The 27,891-nt window shown below is 40.2% G+C and overlaps 1 protein-coding gene across 1 annotated transcript; it reads right to left on the bottom strand.

Moving 5' to 3' along the window:
• Window positions 1–713: 713 nt before the first annotated feature.
• On the bottom strand, window positions 714–27,685 carry LOC115387993 (uncharacterized). Its single transcript, XM_030090905.1, is given in 27 exon segments — window positions 714–851; window positions 940–1,107; window positions 1,902–2,011; window positions 2,099–2,198; window positions 2,732–2,850; window positions 2,953–3,078; window positions 3,162–3,254; window positions 3,339–3,474; window positions 13,383–13,523; window positions 14,347–14,479; window positions 14,579–14,687; window positions 14,880–15,041; window positions 15,289–15,420; window positions 15,495–15,639; window positions 20,747–21,145; window positions 22,498–22,607; window positions 22,687–22,786; window positions 22,897–23,015; window positions 23,120–23,245; window positions 23,340–23,432; window positions 23,527–23,662; window positions 23,751–23,891; window positions 25,374–25,506; window positions 25,618–25,732; window positions 25,861–26,022; window positions 27,304–27,435; window positions 27,568–27,685. Coding segments are annotated over 27 exon segments (3,648 nt in total). The 5' UTR covers window positions 27,638–27,685.
• Between the last annotated feature and the right edge of the window lie 206 nt (window positions 27,686–27,891).

The following is a 27,891-nucleotide window of genomic DNA, read 5'->3' on the forward strand; positions in this document are numbered from 1 at the left end:
TTCATCAGGAACTTATTCTAGTTCTAACTTAACTAATTCTATGAATTCTGTATTATATAGTGTGACGACGCCAGTCTGTGTCTGTCACATGCTATCCTTGCTATTTTCAATAAATTGCTTTAAAGGGACATGTCTCTCTCAAAGATATGATTTCAAATTAACCTAATTTAATTTTAACTAAAGTCGTACAAACCCCACCTGCTCGCTGAAATAACCTTTGTCCCCTTAATGAAGCGAACCTCCATGGGCCATTCAGGAATCTTTGTAATTGTTTTAGTTTATTCTATTAGCTGTTCTGTTTCACTGTATGTAAATATCGTAAAATCCCAATAAAAAATGCGGGAAAAACTTATGTTTGTGTCTTATTTATTACACATTTTATTCAATCATTAAATATTCAACATTCAATTCAGTCTTTAGACATAACAGTGTAGATATAAATGAACACATATATCAGAAAAAGGATCACAGAGTACAGTGCATTACCCAACAGAACAAATTCACACACAGAGAAAAACAAATGTTCTTTTTTTCATATCTAATACTTTAATAAAAACACAGAATAATAATAACCTGTTGAGATCCAAAGTGAAATGTTATGCTCAACATTAACCTCATTCTTTTTTTTTTTCTTGAAAGCTTATTTTAAATTTATTCACTGTACAGTAGTCTTTAATATAAAATAGTTTTCTTGTCTTTCACAGTGATATATGTCAGAGCTTTGAGTCTGTGATCACAGTCACTTCAGCCTCTGATCTGTATGGATCCTTCTGTCTTGAGTACCGTTCCCCTCGGTGGATTTCCAGGTAGGGGCCCCAGTCTTCTGACGGGGTGCTCAGCAACTTCACACGCTGGAGAAAGGAAGCAGCATCAGTTTAGAGACTGGAGACTCTTTACCTGATGGAGTAAAATACAGTAATCTCATATAATTCTACTCACCTGCCACAGGGTTCCTTCTGCTTTTATCAGCTTATAAACAGCAATAATAGGGATCCAGATGACAATGAAGGCAACCATGCACCATCCTAGAGCGACACTCCAGTCTGGGTACACAACGCCACCGTACGACGGAGGAACAAAGGTTATCACCGACCACACCAGGATCACCTAGACAGAGACATGAAGCTCAGTGTCTACTGGGAAAAAAAAAACAGGACTTCCCTGCACATGGGGGTTTTACGTCTATATGTTTCTGACTTTAACGTCTTTTGCAGTCCTTCTCTATAGTCGGTAACTATAGTGAAGTTCAGCTGGAATGAAAATACTGCAGTGGACATCCAGCCTGCTGAGGAGGGTCTTCGGCAGCTCTGGCCCTGGTGACGGTGGCTGCGTTCTCTAGAAGAATAGAAACTGTGCTCCGGTTGTGGTGGACTCGGTCCTGCCGGTCTCAGGCTCTCCTCGGGCTTTCTGTGGCATCATGGTGTAGTTTTGCTGTTATTAAACCGTGGTTTGTCTGTATGTGCTCTCTGCATCAGGCTCTGGTGTGATCGTTCAGTCCGCATCTCTTTATCCAGCTGGAGAACTGCTTTTAGCAGCTTGGACACAGAGGTGGGAGAGAAGGATCCGGGCTCTGATGATACCGATACATCCTCTCCTCTCGGTCTTTGCAGTTTGATTTGAAATCATCCATTTGCTTCATGAGCTTGGCTATGGTTGTTTGCATGGTCACCACTTCATCAGAACAGGTCGACTGTCCATCCTCCACTGCTCCGAGCTCGCTATGGCTACACTGTTAGCAATTTTAGCTTTCATATACTGTATTTCCGGCGCAACAGCAGCAAAATGATCTGTTAGAGCATTTTTCAGTACCGCTCTCATAATAGAGGTTATGTATTCTCTCATGGAAGGAATATGCATCAATGCATCCTAAAACAAAAAGAATCTGTGCATTTTGTACTCACCACTATCATTCCAGGGGTGATAACAAACCAAGCTGCTCTCCACCACAGCCAGAAAGCAAAGCTCTTTTCTCCGATCATCATCTCAATGTCTTTAATGAAACGATTCAGTCCTGTAAGAACAGAACAAACATACTGAAGTATGAGGTTTCACGTTACCTTTATGAGCTCATTAATCAAATTTCAGTCATCATGTTTACCGTATACATACGAAACACCAACGATCTCAAATAAAGCCAGAATAAGCAGCACCCAGGTGGCAGCAAAGGTGTCGATGATTGTCACCCAGTATATTCCAGCCTATCACAAATACACAAACACACACGCATTCATACTGGAATACAGTAACGCTTGTACACTCATTTATTTGGTGAGGCATATTTTGGTGTCCGTTGGATTTATGTTCTTTGGAAATGTTTAAGATCGACTGAAATATGGTTTGTGCTGATTGAAACTACATTGACATTGTCTGTCATGTGCCAGTGAGCTTCAGCTTCTACATCTCTTGATGGCTTTTGGCCTCCACTTCTGGACTATTGCTATATTGAATACTTTCTTGTTACTCCCCAATACCTGTCTGTCAACCAAGAAACCTGTTGTGCTTTTAAATCTGTTGCAGACCAGATCACGTCACATCTGTAAATGCCATATGGAAGTGCATGACACCAACAGGGATGATTTTATCAAATGCATGCTATATTTTTATAATAAAGTTTTAAAAGATTTCCAGTTTGCTCATCTCGCCCAACCTGCTCTGCTCATTGGTGTTGACACATGTAAACTAGTTCTTTGTCAGATGATTTCAATGTAAAGTTGCTTTAAGGCAGGCTTACCCTTGTGACGCACGGCAAACCCATGAGATAGAAGAAGGCACTTGTTGCTAAAGTCAATACAGCACGTTTGGATTTGAAGATTTCGGGGAACATGTCAGTCAGGAAGGTCGTTATCACCTCTAATGACAAAAAGACACATTTTGTTACTTAGAAATCAAAATGCAGCGGCATTAATGATTTGAATAGCAAGTATATTATTCTCTAGAAGATTGAAATCAAACCTATTGCTGCAAACTGAGAGTCCAGACCAACAGTCAAGAGCATGAAGAAGAACAAAATGGACCAGAGCTGAGAAATGGGCAGCTTAGACAAAGCATCTGGGTATGCAATGAAAGTCAGACCAAATCCTGAAAAGAGGAACAAAAGACAATAGTGACATTCTACCGTGTGATTTTATCTAACTGGTGTTCATATGGTTTGGCTATCTGACCTTCATCCACCACTTCTGTAACAGACACTCCGTAGATGTGAGCCATGTGACCCAAGATGGAAAATATGGCAAATCCAGCGAACACACTGGTCCCTAAAGAGAGACAAGAACCGTGAATATGCTCTCATGAAAATGTACTTTCTTAAAACAAAAAGCAAAGAAACATTGTGGTCTTACCACAATTAGTAAATGTGATCACGAGTGTATCCTTGAACAAGTTGTTGTGAAAGTTGTTATAAGAACAAAGGGTTACGACGCCGCCCCAGGCAAGACACAGCGAAAAAAAGATCTGCGTCGCAGCATCTTTCCACACCTAAAACACACAGCGACACTTTCAGTCAACAGATTATGATGTGTAAATATTGAGTGTTTGGTCAGAGTTAGCTGGGCGTTTACCTGTGCTTCCGACAGTTTAGTCATATTGGATTTGGAACCGATATAGTAATCAATCCCATCTTGAGCGCCCTCTAGTGTCACGCCTCTGATCAGCAGGATGAAAATCACCACATAAGGAAACGTTGCTGTAAAGTACACAGCCTGCAGAAACAGCAGCAAGGTCACTTTGTGGAAAAGTAGCAGTTTGTATGATTTCAAAGCAAAAGTGCGAAATATACTGTAGAATAGAGAGGTGAATTGAACTGAATCTCAACCGGGATGCCTGAACTCCACCTGGCCAAAACTCATCAGGCACCACAAAACTCTCTTGATTTTAAGGCAGGGGTGTTAAATATAACGGTCACCCTGCATAAAACCGAAAATGATAGCAGCTTCTGGCTGAATGCATAAACTAGTGTTTCTGGTTACTGTGTGACAGAAGGATGCAGAAACTGCATTGTGTTTTTGAATTGTTGATCAAAAATTAAGATCAGCAAATACCGTACAAACAGAAAAGATTCAGCATTTCATTTTGTGGGGTAAGACAGTGGAACAGCTGGGGTGAAGAGATCAAGCAATGTCCAAACATGCAAATGTGTAAATGTTGATTGACATATGATCTCTGATAAATAATGTTCACAGCCACAACAACCACAACAATAAAAATGTTGTTTTTGGTATTATTATTATTATTATTATTATTATTATTATTATTATTAATATAAATGTAGCTAAATGAAGAAACAGGAATTAAAGTGTTAAAATTCATGCTGGGAGAGGAGGTGGGTTTAGAGACGCTTCAGTGTCTTCCTACTTTTTTTGAACAAGTTATTCATTACCTTTTCTTGCTGTTTTCTTCTAGGTTGAAATGTTCAAAAGTAAACTTTCAGGACAAATCAATCAATAAAATCAAGGTTATTGTAAAAAAAAAAATCACTTAATTTCTGGTGAAATCACAGTGATTGCGATAAGCATAACTATGATTGAACGAAATTGGATTTCAGGATTTCAGGAGGTTATTTTACAGATAGACCAGGATACTATTGAGACATTTGCATAAAAAGTTTTAGTGGCTGTCGTTTGCGGGTTCAAAAGATAAATAGAGCTTAGTGTCACATATATTGAAGTGGAAGTTGATGGTGAGTTTGTGTATTACAACTGATTTGGTTTCATAAATACTCCAAAAAGCAGTGGACCCAGGACTGACCCCTGAGGTGCACCAAACCTTGAACGTCCTATAAAACGTTCAGTCACCTTAACTGATCCTGAACGTCTTGTTTATGAGGTATGAAAACACAGTTAAATTGAGTTTTTATTGTTATTGGTCCACTGTTTAATCTGAGAAGTAGTGCAGTCCAAACAGCTGCAGACAGATCAACAAGGTTTAAAAAACCATAGAACCCAGGAAGCCTCTAAAGGAAAGTTGCTTCACACTTTACGAAGTGCAGCCTGAGTGCTCTGGTGCACTTTTAGACCAAAACAAAAAAACAATAAAATGCTTATATAAACTTATCTCTCTCCCTGAAGGTGGACAAACTGACATGCGAGGGAAACTGGACTTACTTTGCCTGATGACTTGATGCCTTTGATGAGCGCTGCAGCAACAATTGCTGAACTCAGAAGCAGACAAAGAGCCAGGTGCCAAACTACAGGTCCTGTTTCCTCAAGACCACTGGACCTCTGTAGAACTACAAGGCTGAGGACGACAAAAACAAACATGTATGGAACCGCAGTAGTATGGTGTGTGTGCGATGAGTGTGTGTGATTCTGATCCTTACTCCCAATACTGTTCACTTGGACTCTGCGATGGAACTTTGACTCTGTCAGATTGTGGGCACGTTAAGTTTAGACCTGTCCAGTTGGCCACTAAAACACCACTGATGTTACAAAGCACTGAAAGAAGAAAAGAATGGTTTAGTTAAATTGCTACTGATGTAAAACTCAAATACATTATTCTTTAACCACATTGTGACCAAAAGAAGCTGATTCTACAGGTTTCAGGTTGCTATAAGTACCTGGAACTCAAGGTTCCCATGATGGCTTTTGTTATCCTACTAATGAACAATGCAACTTTTGCAAATCAGAGATGCACTAAACAATTTGCCAAGAATGAAAGCTGGAATGAGCACCTGTTGGCGTTTTGGTGCAGTTCTCGTTGGCCCAGCTGAAGCAGTCGGACCACGGCAGAGGATTTTGCATGGAGGCGAACATGAAGTAGGCACTGTAGGCGATGATGACGTTGTAGTAAATTGATGCGACCAAACTCACCATGACTGTAGCAACGCCAACACCTGAGGAGTCCATCAGAAATGAAAGAAAAAGCATTAAAAAAATAGGCAACTTACAAAAAAACCCCAGCTAAAATTAGTGTCCTTCCTCTGTGTTTTTCTTGTTCACTTGGTTGCCATTGAAAGATCCATCTGGAATTGTCCAAACTAACACTCACCGGTCCTGCTACTCCAGGGTTTCAACCAAAAAGGGCTCATCCACAATCTGGACTGTTCTCATCCTGATATGAAATATGTGGGTTTCAGTCTCCTTTTGAACAGTGTCACCCCGGTCAGAGGGGTCAAACTGCCCAGCATTCCATGAGTTTAAGGATCCTCATAAAACTCGGATTAATAAACATCTTGAGATGCTATAAAAGGAGTGTGTTGGCTGTTGTTTCTGTTTAAGCTGGAGGAAGATCAGAGATAGCAGAGTTTCTATCAGACTCTCAGTGAGCTGGCTTGTTTGCGTTACTTATTACTGTGAACTCAATATTTCATCCAGTACAGAAATTATTTACTAATTAAAAGAAACCTGACTGACTGAAACCTCCTCACCTTTGGTTCTGTTGTACAAAAGTCCATAACACATTTTGTCATTTTGTCCACAGGGTTTATGATTGTCTTGTTGATGTTTTTTATTTACCGGTTGCTGCTTGCATGCAATGACAGGCTGACAGTGTGTAAGGTACAAAATTCCAAGCTTTTTCAAATGTCCACCTGTCCTCCTATATGTGTTCAATCTTACTGACTCAACGACATACAGCTGTCCGAAAAGAGAGTTGCGTAAATGAGGTTAAAAGTCTCAGATAAAGGATTTTATGGACCAGGATCAATGTGACTTTATCTTCATGTGGTTGACCATTAACCTGCCGTGGAAGTCTCACCCTGCAGCAGAGGCACCATTCTCCACACGTTGACCGGACCTTGGCTGCAGAACTGACCGAGCGCGCTCTCCATGTAGAAAAGAGGAATTCCAGCCACCAGCAACATGGTGAAATAGGGGATGAGAAAGGCCCCTGGTGGAAATGAGGGATGTGGTGGTGCAGCAGGGGGAGAAACAGTGGAATGAGCACTGGTATATCAAGTAACAGCGCATGCATTCAAAAGTAAACCGTGATGTACCTCCTCCATTCTTGTAGGCCAGATATGGGAACCTCCAGATATTCCCCAGTCCAACAGCATAGCCGACCATGGAGAGGAGGTACTCCGTCTTGCTGGTCCAGTTCCCGCGCTCGGTGTTCTCGTCTCCATCCTTCTCACTCAGATCCTGCTCAGAACAGTAGTGACAACGAAAAGCACGTGTAAATTGCATCAGCAGGTATTGAGTTGGAGGTGGGAAATATATGCCGGTGATTAAGAAAGACGAAAAACTCCAAACAAGCTGAAAAATTTGAATAAACTTTCAGACTGATGAATGCATGATGAAAGATGTATTTTCTATGTATTTAGTAATTAAGTATACAGCTTTGAAGTCATGGTCATTATTGATGTCATGTAAATCAAGTAAGCAATGGATCTCATTTGCATTCCAAAGTAGATTTATCCTGAATTTGTTGTAAAATTGTAAGTATCTGACTAAACTTTGTGCCTTGATCCAGTTGAAATCCACACAGAGAGGTTCATACCTGAGTGTCCACAGAAGGATTTCTGGAGATAAAATCCTTGAACTTGCTCAAGCCGGACTTCTTCATATTTTAACTGCTTCCTCAGAGCTTTTCCTTCCTATTTAATGTCTCTCAATGATTTATTGGATCTTATTCAACACAAGTGATTAAAACTTGAACCAATCGCCTGCCTAGATCCTCCCCTTGTGTGTGTGTGTGTGTGTGTGTGTGTGTGTGTGTGTGTGTGTGTGTGTGTGTGTGAGACTGCAATACATGCCACAAACTTAGCTCTCTTCATCACACTGACTCAACAAGTTGGAAATGTTGCTTTTAATCAGATATTCGATTATCTGATTAAAAGCAACATTTCCAGGATTCGAATAATAGGAATCCTGGAATTTCAAACAGGAGAGAATCCCGTTGTCATGATTCCAAAATAGAGATGTGACTCATCAATTTTTTCTTATTGACAGGTGAACAGGTGATAAGATAATGTGGTCTAATCTGATAAAGATTAATCTGAGGCTTAATCTCTGCTGTCAAGTGTGATGAATGAAAATCATTATGACATCTGCACACAGTGGCAAAGTTGTTGACACGATTTTACCAGAGTGTCCTGCAGAGACAGTGTGATGCTCCGACAGCTGTATGATATCTGTTCAACCGATAATCAACTTAAACAAAAACAAAACCTTCAGTTGCACTGACGCAACCCTTAAAGGTGCCTTAAGGAGTTTGCACGTTTTATGTGAAACAGCGCCCCCCGCAGGCCTTCGGCGTAACGCAGCTTAGTGAAAAACTCGTCCCTGTGGCTCCCGTGCACGGAAGAGGGGGACTCCGTCTTCGTTCGTTTAGAAGCGCTCAAGTAAGATTTAAGTTTCTTTTACCTGGTGGAGTCTGTGTGGAGCTGTGGCAGTGCTAGAAGCCAGTCTTTTCTTACTTTCTGGAAGATCCTGCTCAGTTGTTGCTCACTAAGCATCTGGCGGAGTAATGGCGGACATAATGAAACCTAACCAGCTGGAGCGCACATTATGTCATTCCTTTCAAATTCTCCCTAAAAAAACTCTGGTGCCGGACCGGCACTGCAACTTTCAAGTGACAATTTAGCGCTGTTAGAGGTACTTGCAATGAATATGTCAGGGCACATTGTACACATCATTAAAAATGTGTAACATATTAATGGTGGAAAATAAGTATTTTTAAGGTTGTAAAACTCCTTAATGCACCTTTAAAGTGTTGAATGAGTTCTGTGTTCAGTACCTGAAATTGATGTGTTCATAGTTGTTAATTTTTTTTTGAGTTACCATTATAAAATGGCATATGGAATTAAGTATATATTAATCCTCAAAATCTTCTTTCTGAATTTATTTCCCTCGAAATTATTTATAACTGAAGAATCTGACTAAATTTAGTAGAAAAACTTCAGGACTATATCCTCAATTGAAATGATTGTAGATCTGTCACACACCTCCGGTACACACCACTCAAACTTTAAGCAGGTCACGCAGCTTGGGACTTGTGCTTTGCTTCCGCTGATATAAGAATAAAGAGCATGGTTCGATTTTTGTGGAGATTGAGGACCGTTTCTCCACCGTATAACCGGCATTAATTGCACAGACAGCAGTAGGTGAAAGGTCACCCATCTAATATGTTTTATAAAACTCCCAATTATATCAAGGGGAATTTGAGTACATATAGTTATTCATGAAAACAACACTGAATAGACACGAATCATCAGTGTCTCCATGACTGGACTGTCCTGCCTCAGTTCCTCTGCTGATCTCTGTGTTTCTCTCTACAGGTTCTTTCACCCCCAAAACTCCACACCTCTAGGATGGAATTAAAATGTAACATCTTCTGAAGCGGCTGCTCTCTGACTCTGGAAGTGATTTCTTTACTGGATGAAAGAATGAGTTCACAAATGCATTTATACGAACACATATCTTTATAGAAGCAGTTTTCAGTGCACAAACAAATGTCTGCTCAACTATATAAAAAAAACATTTATAACAGAGTATGGCTGACAAATGCAATTGTAATGTACACACATATCATTATTGTTTTACAATTCCATTGTACAAATACAGTGTATTTCCTTTTGTTATTAAATACATTCAAGAACATCCTAATATCTATTCTGAATCTGCTGCTGTCAAGCTGTAAATTTTTCCATTTTTGTAGATTAGTATATTTTTAAAACTATTCAAATGATTTTTTTTTTCAACATTCAACAACAATTCTCTGTACAAAACATGTCTTTGACATTATCAGCTGTCCCTGTGTGCGCTGACTGTCAACCAGGATTCGAACCCAGGTCCCTCACGCCCGCACAGGGACTTTATGTATGCAAAGAAAACATGTGAAAACATAGAGTCTTTCAATTTACATTTTATTATTATTATTATCATTATTATTATTATTATTATTATTATTATTATTATTATTATTATTATTATTATTATTATTTCTTGATTCCAAGATGTATTTGTGGATCCTATTGGCATCCTTCTTTTTTCTTCATTAATGATATCTGCCTTTATTAGGTGTACATAATAAATGGTTGCAGTTGCATTATGGCTCTCAAAAGTTCTTCAAAATATTCCAAAGTTTGAATACATTCTCTTGTAGGTCAAATATTTATAGCTTTTTTGTTTTTTTAACCTTTGATCATTTTTTTTTCAAAGGTTCAACAAGGGCTCAATAAAAGGGCCTGATTACTGAGTGACTCATTCCATTGATCGTAAATTAAATCAGTCGTTTATACGCTTGGCTTTATTGATATTGTCGCACTGCACATGTGGTACTTTGCTTATTTAATAAGAACTTTGTTGCTCAATCTACCATTCAGTTATTTTGATAGAATGTCTTTTTTTTTTTTTTGTAAGAATTAAAAAACCTGTTTAACCAGGACACGTCTAGGTTAAACTCACCACAGGATGTAGATTATTATATTTATCTCCACTTGGTTTTTCATCTATTAATGTTTACTTTTGAATAAAGGGAAAGTGACTTCCAAAAATCTATGGAATGAATGTCGAAAATGAAGGCTGCTTGACTCGAACATTAAAACTGTGACAGTGAAATCACCGTCATTTCTTTTACTGTTGTATGTTAGTGCGGCCAAACCTAAATCCTAAAAATGATGGCTGGAGTTGTGAGTTTAAAGCATGGAGTGAACAGGATCTCGGGGTTTGTGTGATCAAATCCCAAAACGTCTCTCTTTTTTTTGGTAAACATAACATCAAAACCTTGAGTCTGAGATCACGTTCACTTCAATGTCTCGTCTGTCTGTGCTGTTCTTCCCCTGTCCTGCGTATCGTCCCGCTCGGTGGATTTCCAGGTAGGGTTGCCAGTGTTCAGACGGGGAACTCAGCAACTTCACCCGCTGGAAAAAAAAATAAACAACGTCGATTTAGAAACAGGAGACTCTTTATCTAATGCGGTGTAATATATCAATCACACACAATCTTACGAACCTCCCACAGGCTTCCTTCTGCTTTTATCAGCTTATAAACAGCGATTCCAGGGACCCATATGACAATAAAAGCAATCATGCACCATCCCAGAGCAATGCCCCAGTCCGGGTACGGGACGCCATCGTAGGTAGGAGGGACAAAGGTTATCACCGACCATAAGAAGATCACCTAAATAAAGAGGTGACAATCAGTGGCTGCTGAATGAGATAGGGAGAGGTTTCCATTCCTATCATTTTTTAAATAGTGTTACGTACATAGTTTATTGGAATGAAATTATTGGATTGACGCATAATCATGATCATGTTGTAAAGCGTTCTGGACCTGTTATAATACAGTTCCCTTGTCTTCTCCACAATCATAAAACTATAACGTACTAAACTCAGTTCAACGAATTTATAATTCCAATAAAAACACTGAAACTTATGTAATTGGTGGGGCTGAACTCACCATCATGACACAGGGGCTGATAACAAACCAAACTGCTCTCCACCACAGCCAGAAAGCAAAGCTCTTTTTTCCGATCATCATCTCAATGTCTTCAATGAAACGGTTCATTCCTGTTGGAACGGAATGAAAAGTTCAGGCCACTTTCATAAGAACGTTAATCAAATTTCTCAAAACTATTCTTACCGTATATGTAGGAAACGCCAATGATCTCAAAGAGGGCCAGGATCAGCAGCACCCAGCCAGCAGCAAAATTATCCATGAGAGTTACCCAGTATATCCCAGCCTGTCACACACACACACACACACACACACACACACACACACACACACACACACACACACACACACACACACACGCACACACACACGCACACAGAAACAGGTGTACACATTAATGTATTGCGTCTTCTATGTATAACACATTACAATATAACAAACAGTTTGATGACGTGACCCATTTCTTTTTGATGTGCATGTAGTTTCTTTCACACACACACACACACACACACACACACACACACACACACACACACACACACACACACACACACACACACACACACACACACACACAGAGAGAGAGAGAACCAACTCTAAAACAAAAGTAAAGCGAACACTTTGGCCAAGTGTCATAAAGGTTTATTCGTGCTGTATCTCTTCAAAACGTGTTGCAACACACAGCACCCATGTGGATCTCTACCAAGTTTCATCCAAATCTCTAGTATACTGATAAAAATACCAAACCTATGTTATCATCTGTATGTTATCGCTAATAAACTGATAAAAACTTTGCTGGGATATTGGTGAGAGTGCAAAAACATAATTAGAACCTTTTGTGTTTCTTCCACATTTGAACAGAAGGATGTTTTTGCTGCGCTCATTGATAATTCCACTAGAATATTCTTTATATTTTCTCCTGGGTACATCAGGGATATTTAAACATTCATTAGAATAAATAAATAAATGAATAAAATAATGAGAAACAATACAATCACAATAGAGTCCTTGCCCTCTGTCCCTAATAAAATAAAGATACTTGATTGTAATTCAAAACAGAATGAAAACTACACAGAAAGAAATATTTGCCTGATGCATTCTTAGAGACAAGTATTCATAAAATTTAATGATCTTTTCAGACCCGACTTCCTTGTTGATGTTAAAAGTAAGAATGTCACCTACTTCTTCGTCAGACAATTAAAATTTCACGATGTGGAGCAGCCAGCTTACCCTTGTGACACATGGCAGACCCAGAACAAACAGGAGCAAACTTGCTGCCACAGTCAATAAACCACGTCTGGATTTTAAGGTTTTAGGGAAGGCATCAATAAGGCTGGTAGTGATGACCTCTAGTGACAAAAAGACACAATGGAAGTTTTAGAAATTGCACAACAGAAGCTTCGATGTTTTCAGTGGAAAGTATAGAAGACAGAAATCAAACCTATCGATGCGAACTGAGAGTCCAGACCAACAGTCAGCAGCATGAAGAAGAACAAAATGGACCAAAGAGGAGAAATGGGAAGCTTCGATAAAGCGTCTGGGTATGCAATGAAAGTCAGACCAAATCCTGCAAAAAAGGCCAAATTAAAGTCGTCAAAGCCAGTCTGCGGAGGATTTACATTTCATCTCAGTGATGCTGAGTGGATTTGTGTATCTGACCTTCATCCACCACATCTCTTACTGACACGTTGTACACGTGAGCCATATGACCCAAGATGGAAAATATGGCAAGTCCTGCAAACACACTGGTTCCTGAAAAGAAGGAGATTACATATTAAACAGCAATAAAGATTTTATGTCCACTTTAGTCGTGCTGGTAATCAGGATCTTACCAGAATTGCAAAGTGTGACCACAAGTGTGTCCTTGAACATATCGTTGTGAAAGGGGTTATAAGAAGAAAGGGTAGTGACCCCACCCCAGGCAATGGAGAGTGAAAAGAAGATCTGAGTTGCTGCTTGTTTCCAGGTCTGAAACACACAGTCACACATTCGGTCAGAAAGCTTTGCTTTTGTGAGTGAAGTGTGATTGGTCAGGGTAGGCTGTGTGTTCACCTCTGCTTCAGCCAGTTTAGTCAAGTTTGACTGTGTACCAATGTAGAAATTAAGCCCGTCTTGAGCGCCCTCTAGTGTCACGCCTCTGATCAGCAGGATGAAAATCACTAAGTAAGGAAACGTTGCAGTGAAATAGACAACCTGCAGGGACAACACAAACACATGTGATCATTTTCTGCCCAGCAGTAATACAGTCACAATAATTCCTGAATGAAAGGCTTTTTTTTTTTTTTCCATAAAATATGTTTCATAAATGCACATGTTGTTTTCTTGAGCTGTAATATGGAAGGAATCATTTCTATCAAGAGGCAATTTTGAAGACTATCAAAGTAATGGTAACAAAACACACATGAAAAATTAGCCGAGCTTTAGCATAGCTGTGGCACTTTGATTATTCATTTATTACCATCTTAATGTCTGGAAGTAATTCCTCATAGACATGGAATAGTGAATTGTGAAAACAAATGGCTGTTTGTTTTTTTTTTAACTTTAACCTACAACACTTTTATCACTTTGTGGTAGTTTTGGTATCCCAGTAAAGTGAGTGTGCTTAGCTGCTTGTTACAACTAGGACAAATGACATGTTGGCAACATTTTAAACTCACTATCGTAAATTGAGTTTAATTAGAGTATTATTATTGTTGTTTTGGTTTTTTTTTCTGTATTTTCCAAGCCTGAGTTCCAGTTTTGCAAAGCAGCAGATTACTTCAGACATGTTCGGCCACCGTAGCTGACCTTATTAAGGCCCAGCTAAACTACCTGTCAGTCAAACTAAATGCCAGGAAGATATTAGATATTAAATAGTTGACGAGGAAGTAAATGAAACAAGAGAGAGTTTCCTGTTCTGCCTCATAGAAAAAACACCACATTCACCTCTATCAGATGACCTGGTATTTTTCGAGTAATATACTCATCGTCCCTGAATAAACAAACACGCCCTGATATGTGTCGGATGTTGGCCTACTTTGCCTGATGACTTGATCCCTCTGATGAGCGCTGCAGCCACAATGATGGCGCACAGTAAGAGGCAGAGAGCCAGTTGCCAAATTACAGGACCTGTTTCGTCAAGACCGCTGGATCTCTGCAGAACCACAAAACTGAGGAAGGATTGGAAGTAGACAAGCATGTAAACAACCACAATGGCACAACAGCTGAGTGTGTGTGTTCATGTGTGTGTGTGCGTGCTTGATCCTCACTTCCAGTACTGTTCACTCGGGCTCTGCACTGGCATGTGGACCATATCGGACTCAGCACAGGTTCCTTCAGTCCAGTTGGTCAACAAAGTACCATTTGCATTGCAATACACTGAAATAGAACGATCTATGAGTCAATTCACAATCATTATACCTTTAATCCACAAATTTGTCTTAAATTAAACTAAAATATTAATAACAGAGACTGTCATTCAACCCAAAATGATTTCATTGTTCATTTCCCATCACATGGAAATGCAGATTATCACGGAACAGAAACAAAAGTAGAGGATGAATTGAGCACCTATGGGTTTGGTGCTGCAGTTGTCGTTGGACCAGCTGAAGCAGTCAGACCACGGCAGAGGGTTCTGCATGGAGGCGAACATGTAGTACAGGCTGTAGGCGATGATGACGTTGTAGTAGACCGATGATATGATGTTAGCCATGACCGTTGCAATGCCAACACCTGGAGAGGTTATCCACAAACGTAAGAATTGATATTAAGAACAAATATATATTAATCCACTCTAATGTTGTTTTATCAGTTCAATAGCAGAGCATCATTTCTCCTAAAAGAGAACAGCTTGGGTTAACTGGGTAGGCTGAGAGTTAAAGATTAGTTAAAGAGTTAAAAATGGTCAAGGTTTGAAGACTGAGCCATTTTGTTTACGTAGTTGTCCATTAACCACAAGCCTATTTAAATCAGGCCTCACCCTTCAGCAGAGGCACCATTCTCCATATGTTGACTGGACCTTGGCTGCAGAACTGACCGAGGGCGCTCTCCAACAAATACAGAGGAATCCCAGCCAGCAGCAGCATGATAAAATAGGGGATGAGAAAGGCCCCTGGTGGAAATGAAGACATGTTGGAATAAGAATAGGGCCATCAAGAGTGGAATCCAAAGCAAGCGCTGACTTACCTCCTCCATGTTTGAAGGCCAAATACGGAAACCGCCAGACATTCCCCAGTCCAACAGCATAGCCCAACATAGAGAGGAGGTACTCTGCCTTGTTGTTCCAGTTTCCACGCTCAGGGTTCTCGTCTCCATCGCCCACATTTGGGTCCTGCTCAGGAAAGTGGTAAAAGTTCTAGCATTATCATTTTTTAAATGTATCACAATAACAGAGGACATTGTTACAAAGATAACGTGTAACGTCTGAGTCATGAAAAAAAAAAGCCTCTTTAAGCAGTTGAATGATCCAGCGGAAGTCCATAAAACAGTTCTGATTCCATACCTGAGTGACCACTGCAGACTTTTTGAAAAAAAAATCCTTGAAACTGTTCAAGCCGTACTTCTTCATGTTGCTTTATTTGCTTCTCAGAGCTCTTTATCCCGATTTTATACCTATCCTGCAAATGCTGTTGTCTTATTGTAGTGCCCCTGTCAACACAGGGGAGTGATGTTCCAACCAATCGCCTGCCTAGATCCTCCCCTTGAGGTGTGTGTGTGTGTGTGTGTGTGTGTGTGTGTGTGTGTGTGTGTGTGTGTGCGTGCGTGTGCATGCCTGTGTGTGCTCGTTTGTAATGCAACAGCAAAAAGGACATCAGTGTTACAGAGCTGATGCAAGTTAACATTGTACTTACTCAAACCAAGTCAGTCAGTGTTTAGTTAAGCATTAAACCAGATTTTTTTTTTTCCAGAGCCTTGAAAATCCAACACAAATCGTGATCACTGCACAGTGTCATGCTGTTAAAATAGACACGCAGTGTATGTGAGTCGTCTCCTGCATTCCACAGAGGAGTAACAGGATTTTATGTGACAAACAAAGGAGTAGAGCTGTGACTGTCTCCCAGTGTCTGCTGGTGTGCTCTGGTGTGTGACTCAGGTGGGATGTCAGGCCTTGTCACCTCTTAAAGCTGCTGCTGTGATGTAGGATGAATAGAGGTCATTGTGGTCAGTGACATCCACACATAATGGTTTAGTGGTTACATTGTCGACACCTGTACGACCGTGAGCTGCAATTACAGTCGACCGCCACCCCAACATGGTCACGTCACGTGACAATTTTAAAATGGTATGTAACGATGATTCACTTCAGGTGTTCGGAAAAGTTCACATCAGCATTGTCGCAGTACATAGTGGTCACACACACGGTGCCAAGTTTTGTTGAAGTTGGCAACACTGGTTGGACTTTGGTAGCCACGCAGTAATTTCAGAAGGGTGGTGTGTCATTTCACATTTTGCTCAAGGCCTTAGCCATTAAGGTTATATAAAAAGAGCCTTGATGTGTTGAAGTGGACAGTGTTGGTTGATCTGTGGAGGAGCAGTGAGAGCTGCTGTGGGATTCAACTCCAACAACACGATGAACTGGAGATTAAAGTTCATGAACCCAAAGACCTTTACTAGAAACTGGAGTGTGATTAGGCTTCAGCTCTTCCCTAATTGCAAATCATGTTATAATACACTGGCCACTTGTCCCACCTATTGGTGATCTTTTCACCTAAGGATCACCTAAGGTGATTTTTTCTGTTAAAGCTGCTGAAGAGTTTGCTGAGAAATTCATTTTTTTCTGGAAATGTAGACGCCCAGTGTATTGGGTCATTGATCCCATTTCCATTTTCATCAACTAGTAATCAAAAATAATGTTTATCTTCCAGATACCTGTCTCCACTGTGTGGAGAACAGATTATTCTCAGTGGATCGGTTGTTTGAAGCTGTTTTAGCTGCACACAATTTTGCTACTTTAGTATCTTTTAGTTGCTGAGATAAAATTTTGATAATTTCAATACTATGTCTCTAAACCGGGACATGTGTTTAACTTGCACTCACCACTGCTGTTTCTTTATTCCCACAATTTCTGTGTGATTTATTTTCAATTTTCAAATTAACAGTGAAGAATTTACATTGGGGTCACAGCAATCCAGTATGCTATCAAAGGTCAGAATCCACACACATATCCTTATTACAAGGCCTTAACAACGGCTCAGAGAAAGATGGAGACGTGTATCTGTGAGTGTTCTCTCTGTGACAGTGTGCTGTGGTTACCACTTGATTTGGGTGTTTAACCTTTGGTCAGTGACGTCTGGCCGCAAGCTTTCCTCTAAAAGCTCGTAACGTTGATGATCTGTGATAATGATTTGCTGGTGGCCCACAGAAAAGAAATGGTGCCATTGTGTGTGTGTGTGTGTGTGTGTGTGTGTGTGTGTGTGTGTGTGTGTGTGTGTGTGTGTGTGTGTGTGTGTGTGTTTGTCATTTTATGTGACATATGATGAAATCACAGATGCTGCTCCTCTGTGCGTCATAAAAAACAAAGTGTGCAAAAGTCCACATATTATAAAAGCACTCATGGTGAAAATATATAAATCAAAAGTGTAAAACTGTAAAGAGATGAACAGATGAACACAGACAATTTATAAAATGAAGGAATTAGTTTAAACAGGTGATGATCTGGATGGGAGGTGTCCTTCTCAGGCATCTGGCACAGGCAATGGCAGAGGGCAGCCGGTGGTTTTCTGGGTGGCGTTTGTGACCCTTTGCAGGGCCTTCCTGTCTGCATCCGAGCTCCGGCGTGCCAAGCCGTGATTCAGTACGGTACGCCCCCAGCGGAGGATCAGCAGAAAGTCACCGGCAGCAGCCCACCTGCAAGACTTTCTTTCTTCAGTTGGAACTGTTTTATTTATATTAAATTCTGTTAAAATTAAGTATACAGACTATACGATGATGATCAGCCGTTGTTACAACTGCAACGACACATCATCAGTAGGGTAAAACTAACCTGTCTCACGACGGTCTAAACCCTGCTCACGTTTCCTATTAGTGGGTGAACAATCCAACGCTTGGTGAATTCTGTTTCACAATGATAGGAAGAGCCGACATCGAAGGATCAGAAAAGCGACGTCGCTATGAACGCCAGTTATCCCTGTTGTGACTTTTCTGACACCTCCTGCTTAAAACCCAAAAAGTCAGAAGGAATGCGAGGCCCCTCTTTCACGGTCTGTATTCCTTTGTAAACGGCAACCTTTCACACTTTAAGGACTTGCAGGTCCTGCCAGATTAAGTGCTGTTTTTGTTTTTATGCAGTTTGCTTGATCTCCGTCTGAGCCAGGGTGGGATGGGTAGATGTGGTTGGATTTGATTTGAGTATGTTTGTATAGTTTTCTTGTTTATTTTTTGGTTGTGTTTTTTTTTTTTTTTTTTTGGAAGAAAAAGAAAAAATCGGTGGAATTAGAAAATGGTATTGAACAATCACAATCTGTCAATTGATATATTTTTCAATAATCATATTTTGAAAAGAAAAATACAGAATAATAAAATCCAAGTTTGAAATGTAGCATGCCCAGGGGTTAATTCTGAGATCTGCATTCTGGTCGCGGGAGCACGTCCGCTCTGCTAAAACAGAAACTATGAGATGCCAAACGGCAAAGTACATTTTGATAATGAAAAGATGCTATATTGCTATATAAAAGCTTGGATTTCTTCGCAGTACAGTCTGTTAGATATGTTGAAACATTTGATTGAAGTTGAGATTTGAAATTCAAAATGTAATGCTGAAAAATATGTCCAAAGTTCATTTATTTACTGTAAAGATAGGATAGTTTATTCCACGTTTATATGATTCACATGGTTTGATTAAAAGACCCGCATCTGTAACGAGTTTTGTATCATCTGATCTAAAAATGTCCGTAACATTAATTAAGAGGGGGATGCATTGTTCGGCAGGACACATTTTGTCTCCGCCAACATTTGCGTGTCCTGTTTTTTTTTCTTTTTCTTTTCTTTTTTTCTTTTGACAGGGAGGCAAATAAGTTTCACGTTTACCAAGCCATGTGAATTATATAAACGTGGAACTTATTTGGCCCCAGAAAAGCAGGGGATGCAAATCTCGGCAGGCATGCATAATTCGGCACAACACCGGTACCTGTATCTGTCTTTGACATTCCCACGCTGCCACGTGCACCATGCGTTCTGGTACCTTATGATTTACAAATTAAGCACTGAGCACACCCCTAACATAACAACTATAAAATATTTGATAAAATCAGTTTTAGCACCTTGTTTCTTAGTGATAAGTTTCTTAGTGATAGTTATAAAGATAAACACTCTTCTTTTCTGCTTCATCAAATTTACTGTCACAGTTAGCTGGAGCCAGTCTGTGGTGACGATAGATAGATAGATAGATAGATAGATGGATAGATGGATAGACAGATAAACTTTATTGTCCCACTGGGGAAACTTGTCTTGGGCAAAGTGCAACATGCTACATCAACATATACTGTGAATACAATACATATACATGTGAAAACAATACAACATAAACCACAGTAGCAGAAGCGCAGCGTTTTGAGAAGAACACTGGCATTTAAGATACACATTCTTGTGAAGCAACACAGAGCAGTAAGAGCAGGAATGTTAATCCTGCAATAGGCTAGAGCCCTAGTTAGAGCTGTTTACCATGTGCCGGCTGTTCAATGATACACTATACAAACGGGAATAAAGGCAGGTTTCAAACGGTTTCTCTTGGTGTGACACACTCTATAACGTCTACCAGAGGGTAACAGCTCATACTCAGAAAAAGAGTGTGAGAAGGATCAGACAGGACGCGATGAGTGGAGGCAGGGTCCTGATCACCACCGATCAGTCATACTGACATGTCACCAATAAGAACAGTGACTTTGTCACAGCCTTGTAGTACTGCTGTTTTCTAGCTCTTCGTGTGTGTGGGTTTTTTTTTTTTTTGGTTCCAGAGTAACTTTCCCTTATGTTCATTCTCCGCATTCTCCCCACTGTTTCAGTATTCCATGTTGATGATGATGATGATGATGATGATGAGGCTGATGGTGGTTACGATTCTGGTTTTGTGATCCATGTTTTTGTTCCATGTCATGTTTACTTTCTATGTATTCAGATTTTATGCTGTGGCTGTCTGTGCTTTGTGTCCTTCATCATGATTGGTCCTTGAGCGTTGTCATCTGTGCTTCACCCCTCCCCAGCTCACCTTCATCTTCATGTCTGATTGTTTGCCTTGTGAATCTGTTCAGCCTTGTTTCTCTGTTCCCCTGCCTGAGACTTGTGAATATTAAAAAAAAACCTGGAATCATTTAGACATTTCTTTTTCTTTTTTTTTAATATATAAAAATGATATATTACATGAAGACTGGGATACACAGATTGGAGTGTGACATCAAAGAGAAGACAAAAAAAAAAAAAAACATTAAAACACATCAGAATCTTGAGTCTGAGATGACGTTCACGTCAACTTCCGGTCTGTTCGGGTTGTTCTTCATCTGACTGGAGCTGTCTTTTGGGTATCGATCCCCTCGGTGTGCGTCCATGTAGGGGTGCCACTGTTCAGATGGGGTGCACAGCGACTTCACACGCTGGAGGAAGGAAGCAGCATCACTTTAAACACTGAAGAGTCTTTAAAGGAGTGTAATACATCCATCACACATAATCCTACAAACCTTCCACAGGTTTCCTTCTGCTCTGATCAGCTTATACACGGCGACGACGGGGATCCAGATGAGGAGGAAAACAACTATGCACCATCCGATAGCGATGCCCCAGTCAGGGTAGGGGATTTGTCCATACAACGGAGGCACAAGGGTGACTATCGACCACACAAAGATCACCTGAATAAACAAGACATGAAGCACAAGTTTCAGCAGACGAGACAGCCACAAGTTTTCTCTCCTCTATGTGCTTGTGGAGATTTTAAATAACTATTGAACACAAATTTGTCTTTTGTGTTACAGTCAGTGTGGAAGTTAGTGAAGACTAGTATCAAATTCATTACACTTAGATAGTAGAAAGTAGATGGTGTTTTTTTTGTTTTAGAGAAAATGCTCCACGATCTGAATGCTTGTGGTTTCTGACTCAGACATTATTATAAACGAATGACTGTGAAAAAAATAGCTGATATGAACCTTTGACAGAGCAGCAGAGACGATGTGATGAAGGTCAGCTGTAACCCTGCTCATCAGTCTAAGGTCCGACCGGATGTCTTTTGAGTCCCATTTATTTTCTTCTGTCACACTCCTTTTTAAAATAAGTCAATTAATTTCCACAAGACTTTCTGATTTCCACTGTTATTTAAATTTAATTTGCACACAGGGTTTGTACTGGTTTATTATTTGCAATAATACTTGACATGTTGAAGGACTTGAGTTTCATTTAAGCATTTCGCAGTCAGGCCACGAATCCTTGTTTTTTGTCAATCAAAATAAGGCCACGCTAACGCAGGCTATTAATTAACTTGTATACAGTTCAATATCTTCAATTTATCTGTGAAGACTGAGGTAGGTCACATTAACTGGGGCGTTCGAACCAGAAATCAAGAATGTAATAAAAAAGTCATTGATAACATCTTCAGCTGATGCTAAAGGCTCAACAGCAAGAATTATTCCTCGTTTATATCATGTTTCCAATGAAACTGAATTTTGGTATCTTTGTTTCAAAAAGTTTGCATTTACATGAAATTGTTTTAAAAATGATGTCTGTTTACACTGAAATTGAAGAAACGATAACGAAGTTGGTGTGCTATTACAGGTGAGACACAACTATAAATCTTCCGAGTCCCAGGAGAATACGTGCAGTAGAAACATTCCAGAGGAGCTGCTGTTTCCCCTGTTTCCCCGGGAGACGGAGTCACGGTGCTTTTGGAAAGTTCCAATTTGGGAACCGTTTTCAAAGGGTGTGTTCAGTGGCACTGAGCGCTGTTGCCATGGAAACAAACACCCGAACTGAAACGAAGGTTTTCCATTTTCACTTGAAAATGTTGTCGTGTAAACAGGTTCAGAGACGCAGCACCAGAACTTTTCTTTATATTCAACAACCGTGTCACTAATTTTATGACAGCAATCAGTTACTATGGAATCACTGACAGTTGAATCTTAGCAACAACAACAATCAGAGTTAAGCGCCAATATCTAAAAAGAAACTAGTTCTCAAGGGAAAAAAACAACAGTGTGAGTTTTGTACTTACACCTATGACACAGGGAGTGATGAAAAACCAACACGCTCTCCACCACAGCCAGAAAGCAAAGCTCTTTTTCCCCATCATCATCTCCATGTCTTCAATAAACCGGTTCAGTCCTGCAGAGTGTGAGAACAGGTCAAGATCATCTGCATTCTTAAGTTATCATTTATGTTCATAATCATTGATAGTGTTTACCATAAATGTAGGAAACACTAATGAGCTCAAAGAGAGCGAGCACCAGCAGCACCCAGCTGCCAGCAAACTTGTCGATGAGAGTGACCCAGTATATCCCCGACTGCCATGAAAACACATGAACACACACATCAGATGTTGCAATATGTATTATTTGTTTCCAAAGGCAATAAGCAACAGATGTGACTGTTTTCAAGCGTCCGGCAGACTTACCTCTGTGACACACGGTAGACCCAGAAAAAACAGGACGCCACTAATGGCCACAGTCAAGAGGCCATGTTTGGATTTGAGTTTTGTCGGGTATGCATCGATCAGGGTTGAAATGATCACCTCTAAAGACAAAATGGTATAGTTTCAGATCAGCAGTCAAACAGCAGAGGCTTCAGTGTTTTCCATATTCAGTTCAGCATTATAGGGAAAAGAAAAAAAATCAAACCTAATCCTGCAAACTGAGAGTCCAGACCAACAGTCAGCAGCATGAAGAAGAACAAAATGGACCAAAGGGGAGAAATGGGAAGCTTCGACAAAGCGTCTGGGTATGCAATGAACGCCAGGGAAAATCCTGTAAGACAAAAGAGGGAAAACAAAAGGTCATTTGAAGCGACCTGCTGAAATGAAATTTGGTGTGAATTTTGCTGAGTCTTTGTCGACCTGACCTTCATCCACCACTTCTCTTATCGATATGTTGTAGACGTGAGCCATGTGACCCAAGATGGAAAATATGGCAAAGCCTGCAAACACACTGGTCCCTAAAGAGACACAGTGAATATTAAATTTACATGAACGACGATAAAATCAGATTTTACAGAATGATAAAGATCACGTTGGCAGTCAGGCTCCTACCGGAATTAGCAAAAGTGATTAAGAGTGTATCCTTGAAGACGTCGTTGTGAAACTGGTTGTAAGAAGAGAGGGTGATGACTCCACCCCAGGCAATGGAGAGAGAATAAAAGATCTGAGTAGCAGCATCTTTCCACGGCTGAAACACACAGAAATACTCAGCTTTACTTTAATCAAAACATTTTCAAGTGGGAGCTGTGTTTAGAAAGAGTGATCTTGATGTTTACCTCTGCTTCTCTCAGTTTAGTCAAATTTGACTGTGTGCCAATGTAGTAATCAATCCCAACTTGAGCGCCCTCTAGTGTCACGCCTCTGATCAGCAGGATTAAAATCACCACATAAGGAAACGTTGCAGTGAAATAGACAACCTGCAGGGAGAACAAAAAGTTAACTTAGTGGATTTGTGATCATTTGCATTTATAAAATCAACATGATTTTATGTCAAATTAACAAATGAAGACATATGTGTCTGTTATACTGCATATAATGTATTGATCCAATAGATGGTGTATTATCTACTGTATAAAGTATATATTGTTATGTTGTGTGGAAAAAGTATCAGCCTGAAGAAAGCCTTTGGTAGAGTATACTACAAAAAAAGAAAAAGAAAACGGATATCAGCAAGTGGTTTTTTTTGTGCAACCAGAACCTTCAATAAGCAAAATTGCTCCATTGTACATCTTTATATGTTTTATTTCAAGTTTAAGCTGCTCTTGCGCTGGATAAACTTATTCCGAGAGCCAGTAAATGTGCAGAACTGAATTCAGGAGTAATTTTTGTCAAGAGCACACACATTTTTGTAGCAAAATGCAACTTGTGAAGACATTTAGGTAGCTTGAATTGGGTTTTGTGGATTGAAAGCACTTTGTTTGCAGGTTAAATCTCGTGTCCGGAGTTTCCGTTCGTTTCCAATGTATGTATCATTTTTTTAACCGAGCTTAAATGTGTTAGTCTGGTTCGATACTATAATATATTAGCATAAAGCAATATAAAAAATTATTTATGAGCTCCGCCTTCGTCTCATAGACCCCTCATGTTATCTGAAAAAGCGCCGGTCAGCTTCAGCCAATAGATTTCGATCTTCCGCCTTGTCATGCTGTCAATCAACATCATAATTTATCCTCGTTTACTGTCAAAGTATAATAACATTATTAGAACTAGAATTTGGCACTCAGAGAGCGCAGACCTCCGCCACAGGTGTAATCAGTCACCAACAACAATAAGAACACCATATATAAATATCAGTAAACAGATGTAAACAAAGCCTGTCATCAATTTAAGACGTAGTACTGAGGCCCTCTGCTGGATAGATACAGCACTACACTGGTCAAATGAAAGTTGCCACCCTAATGTAACTTAGCAATAAAAAAACAACACAATGACGGAAATGCAGAGATGCATAACAAAGGAAACGAACAGTCCAACATAGGGTGAAATCACTTACAGATGAAGCTCTGATCTAGTTTTGAAGAGAAGCCAACTTGTGGCGATTTTGTCTTGCTGCTGCGCGACTGTTCCGTCCGTGAAACAGGTCCGACTAGGAACTAAAACTAAAGTTCCGCTGGGCGGTACACCCTATCGGTCAATGATAAAGAATCCTTTAAAAAATTCATGATGATCCGGATCATCACCAAAATTTAATGGATTCTTAGTTAGCCCAAGACCCACCTTTCCACAAAGTTTCATTGCAATCTGTTAATTGCTTTTTCCGTGATTTTGCTAACAAACCAACCAACCAACCAACAAACCAACAAACCAACAAACCAACAAACCAACAAACCGACGTGATTACATAACCTCCTGGCGGTAATGACATAGGGTATGTGCACATGAGGGGGATGCTGACTTACTTTGCCAGATGACTTGATCCCTTTGATGAGCGCTGCAGAGACAATGATGGAGCTCAGCAGCAGACAGAGAGCCAGCTGCCAAATTACCATCCCTGTCTCGTCAAGACTGCTGGATCTCTGCAGAACCACGAGACTGAGCAGGAAATGGGAGGAGAGACCCTTGTATACAACAGTACCAAAAGCGTGTGTGTGTGTGTGTGTGTGTGTGTGTGTGTGTGTGTGTGTGTAAGAGCAAGAGTCTTACTCCCAGTACTGTTCACTCGGGCTCTGCACTGGTATTTGAATTTGGTTGGACTCATCACACGTCATGTTTTGTTGAGTCCAGTTGGCCACCACAGTCCCGTTTACATTGCAGTGTACTGAAAGAAGAATCAGAATCAATGCATCTGTTTGACATTTCCGACTGACTCTCGCACACACGTCAAAATGACGGGGATAATCTGAAGGGTTCTCAGAGCTTCATGAGAGTGGAAGATGAAGTGAGCACCTATGGGTTTGGTGCTGCAGTTGTCGTTGGACCAGCTGAAGCAGTCGGACCACGGCAGAGGGTTCTGCATGGAGGCGAACATGTAGTACAGGCTGTAGGTGATGATGACGTTGTAGTAGACCGTTATCACCAGGGTCACCAAGACTGTTCCAATGCCAACGCCTGGTGAGAGATTACAAGACAATAAGAAAGAATGGAAAATGTTATTAGCTAACATACCGCTGTCCTGTGTCTCTGGCTCCTGCACTGAAAATAGAGATGATTGGGCACCGAATGATTGGAATCTGATTTGAATGGACAATCTGAGAGAAGCAAGTCTTTTCAAGAGGAATTTTTCTTTTAATATATTTTCTTGTCTTTCGAGTGAAAGCAATATAATGAATGTCACAAGGACAAACTAAAAGCTGTATTTTAGGTTAAAGAATGAGGGTAAAAGCTTCCAACAAATATTCTGCTTCAGGATTATGAACAGCAGTTGAAACATCACCACTTTAGTGTGAAACACAATAAACTCACCATTATTCCAATCTAAGGGATTTGGCATAAGAAACATGGCGTCATGGATACAGAGTGAAATTGGCAGCCATCTGTCCTTCTTTCTCAAATAATCCCTTCCATACAATAAGATCAATATCATCAAATCATCAGATTTGTAGTCGTGGGCTAAAAAAGTGATGTGAAGCTTTCATGATAATCATGATAAGCCTATTTAGTTCTGTCTGTGCTTGGCACACCGCATTTGAAACTAAGAATATTATGGAAATTGCATTAAAATGATGTTTAATGCTCGTATTTGCTCTTGGTTGCTAAAAGAATAATCTGGTTAATTAGAAATTCTTCAAAGTCTTGCGTTGATCACTTCATCCAAGTGCCCGTTGATCGGATACTTAGATGAACTTTGATGGAGAGTAGAGAGGTGGATGAGTTCACTTTTACTGCCAGCTGATCTTTCACGTGGGATCTTTCAGGCTGTTTTATTAAAACACTGAGACCATATAAAAATGGAGTTCCTAGTGAAGTTTGCTCGTCACATTCTTAGCCGATAGTAGTTGACATTTTGATTTGCCTGAAGCAGACACACCGCACCATTTGAGAGATAAAATCAGTGGACAGTCTCTAGATCTCCTGCTATATATTGTCCATGCTGATTTTCTTATCATTCACTTTAGGCTGGATAACACGACTTCCTGTGTTGTGATGGTGAGGATATGGTTTCATTAATGCTTTACACTTCAATCAGTTCCTTGTTCCTCAAGCGGAAATTCACTCCATCAAATGGAAAGCACTGCTGGCAACGTTTATTGGCACGGAGTGGTAGACTGAGTTGTAAACCTAATACCCCAGGTAAAGAGTGTTTTAAAAGGGGGCTAAGGTCTGAAGACTGAGCCATTTTTGTTGACATAGTTGTCCATTAACCACGAACCTCGTTAAGCCGGGTCTTACCCTGCAGTAGAGGCACCATTCTCCATATGTTGACTGGACCTTGGCTGCAGAACTGACCGAGTGCGCTCTCCAGGAAGTAAAGAGGAATTCCAGCCACCAGCAGCATGGTGAAATAGGGGATGAGAAAGGCCCCTGGTGCAAATCAAGGATTTCATTACACACATAATACAAAAAAAGAAACAAAAACAAAACAGCAACAAATCATTGTAACAAGGAAAGTGTTGCCATCTGAAGAATAGGAAGAACAGGTAAACACTGCTATACCTCCTCCATTCTTGTAGGCCAAGTAAGGAAATCTCCAGATATTTCCCAGTCCAACAGCATAACCTAACATAGACAGGAGGTACTCGCTCTTGTTAGCCCAGAGCCCGCGCTCAGGCTCCTCTTCAACATCGTCCACATCCAGCTCCTGCTCACAAAACAATGGAAACACTGTAAACTGATAAAAGTTGTCAGCAGTAAGACAGATAGACAGATAGACAGATAGACAGACAGACAGATAGATAGATAGATAGATAGATAGATAGATAGACAGATAGATAGATAGATAGATAGATAGATAGATAGATAGATAGATAGATAGATAGA

The sequence above is a fragment of the Salarias fasciatus genome, chromosome 5 (genome assembly GCF_902148845.1).
Source record: "Salarias fasciatus chromosome 5, fSalaFa1.1, whole genome shotgun sequence".
Taxonomy (NCBI): Eukaryota; Metazoa; Chordata; class Actinopteri; order Blenniiformes; family Blenniidae; genus Salarias; species Salarias fasciatus.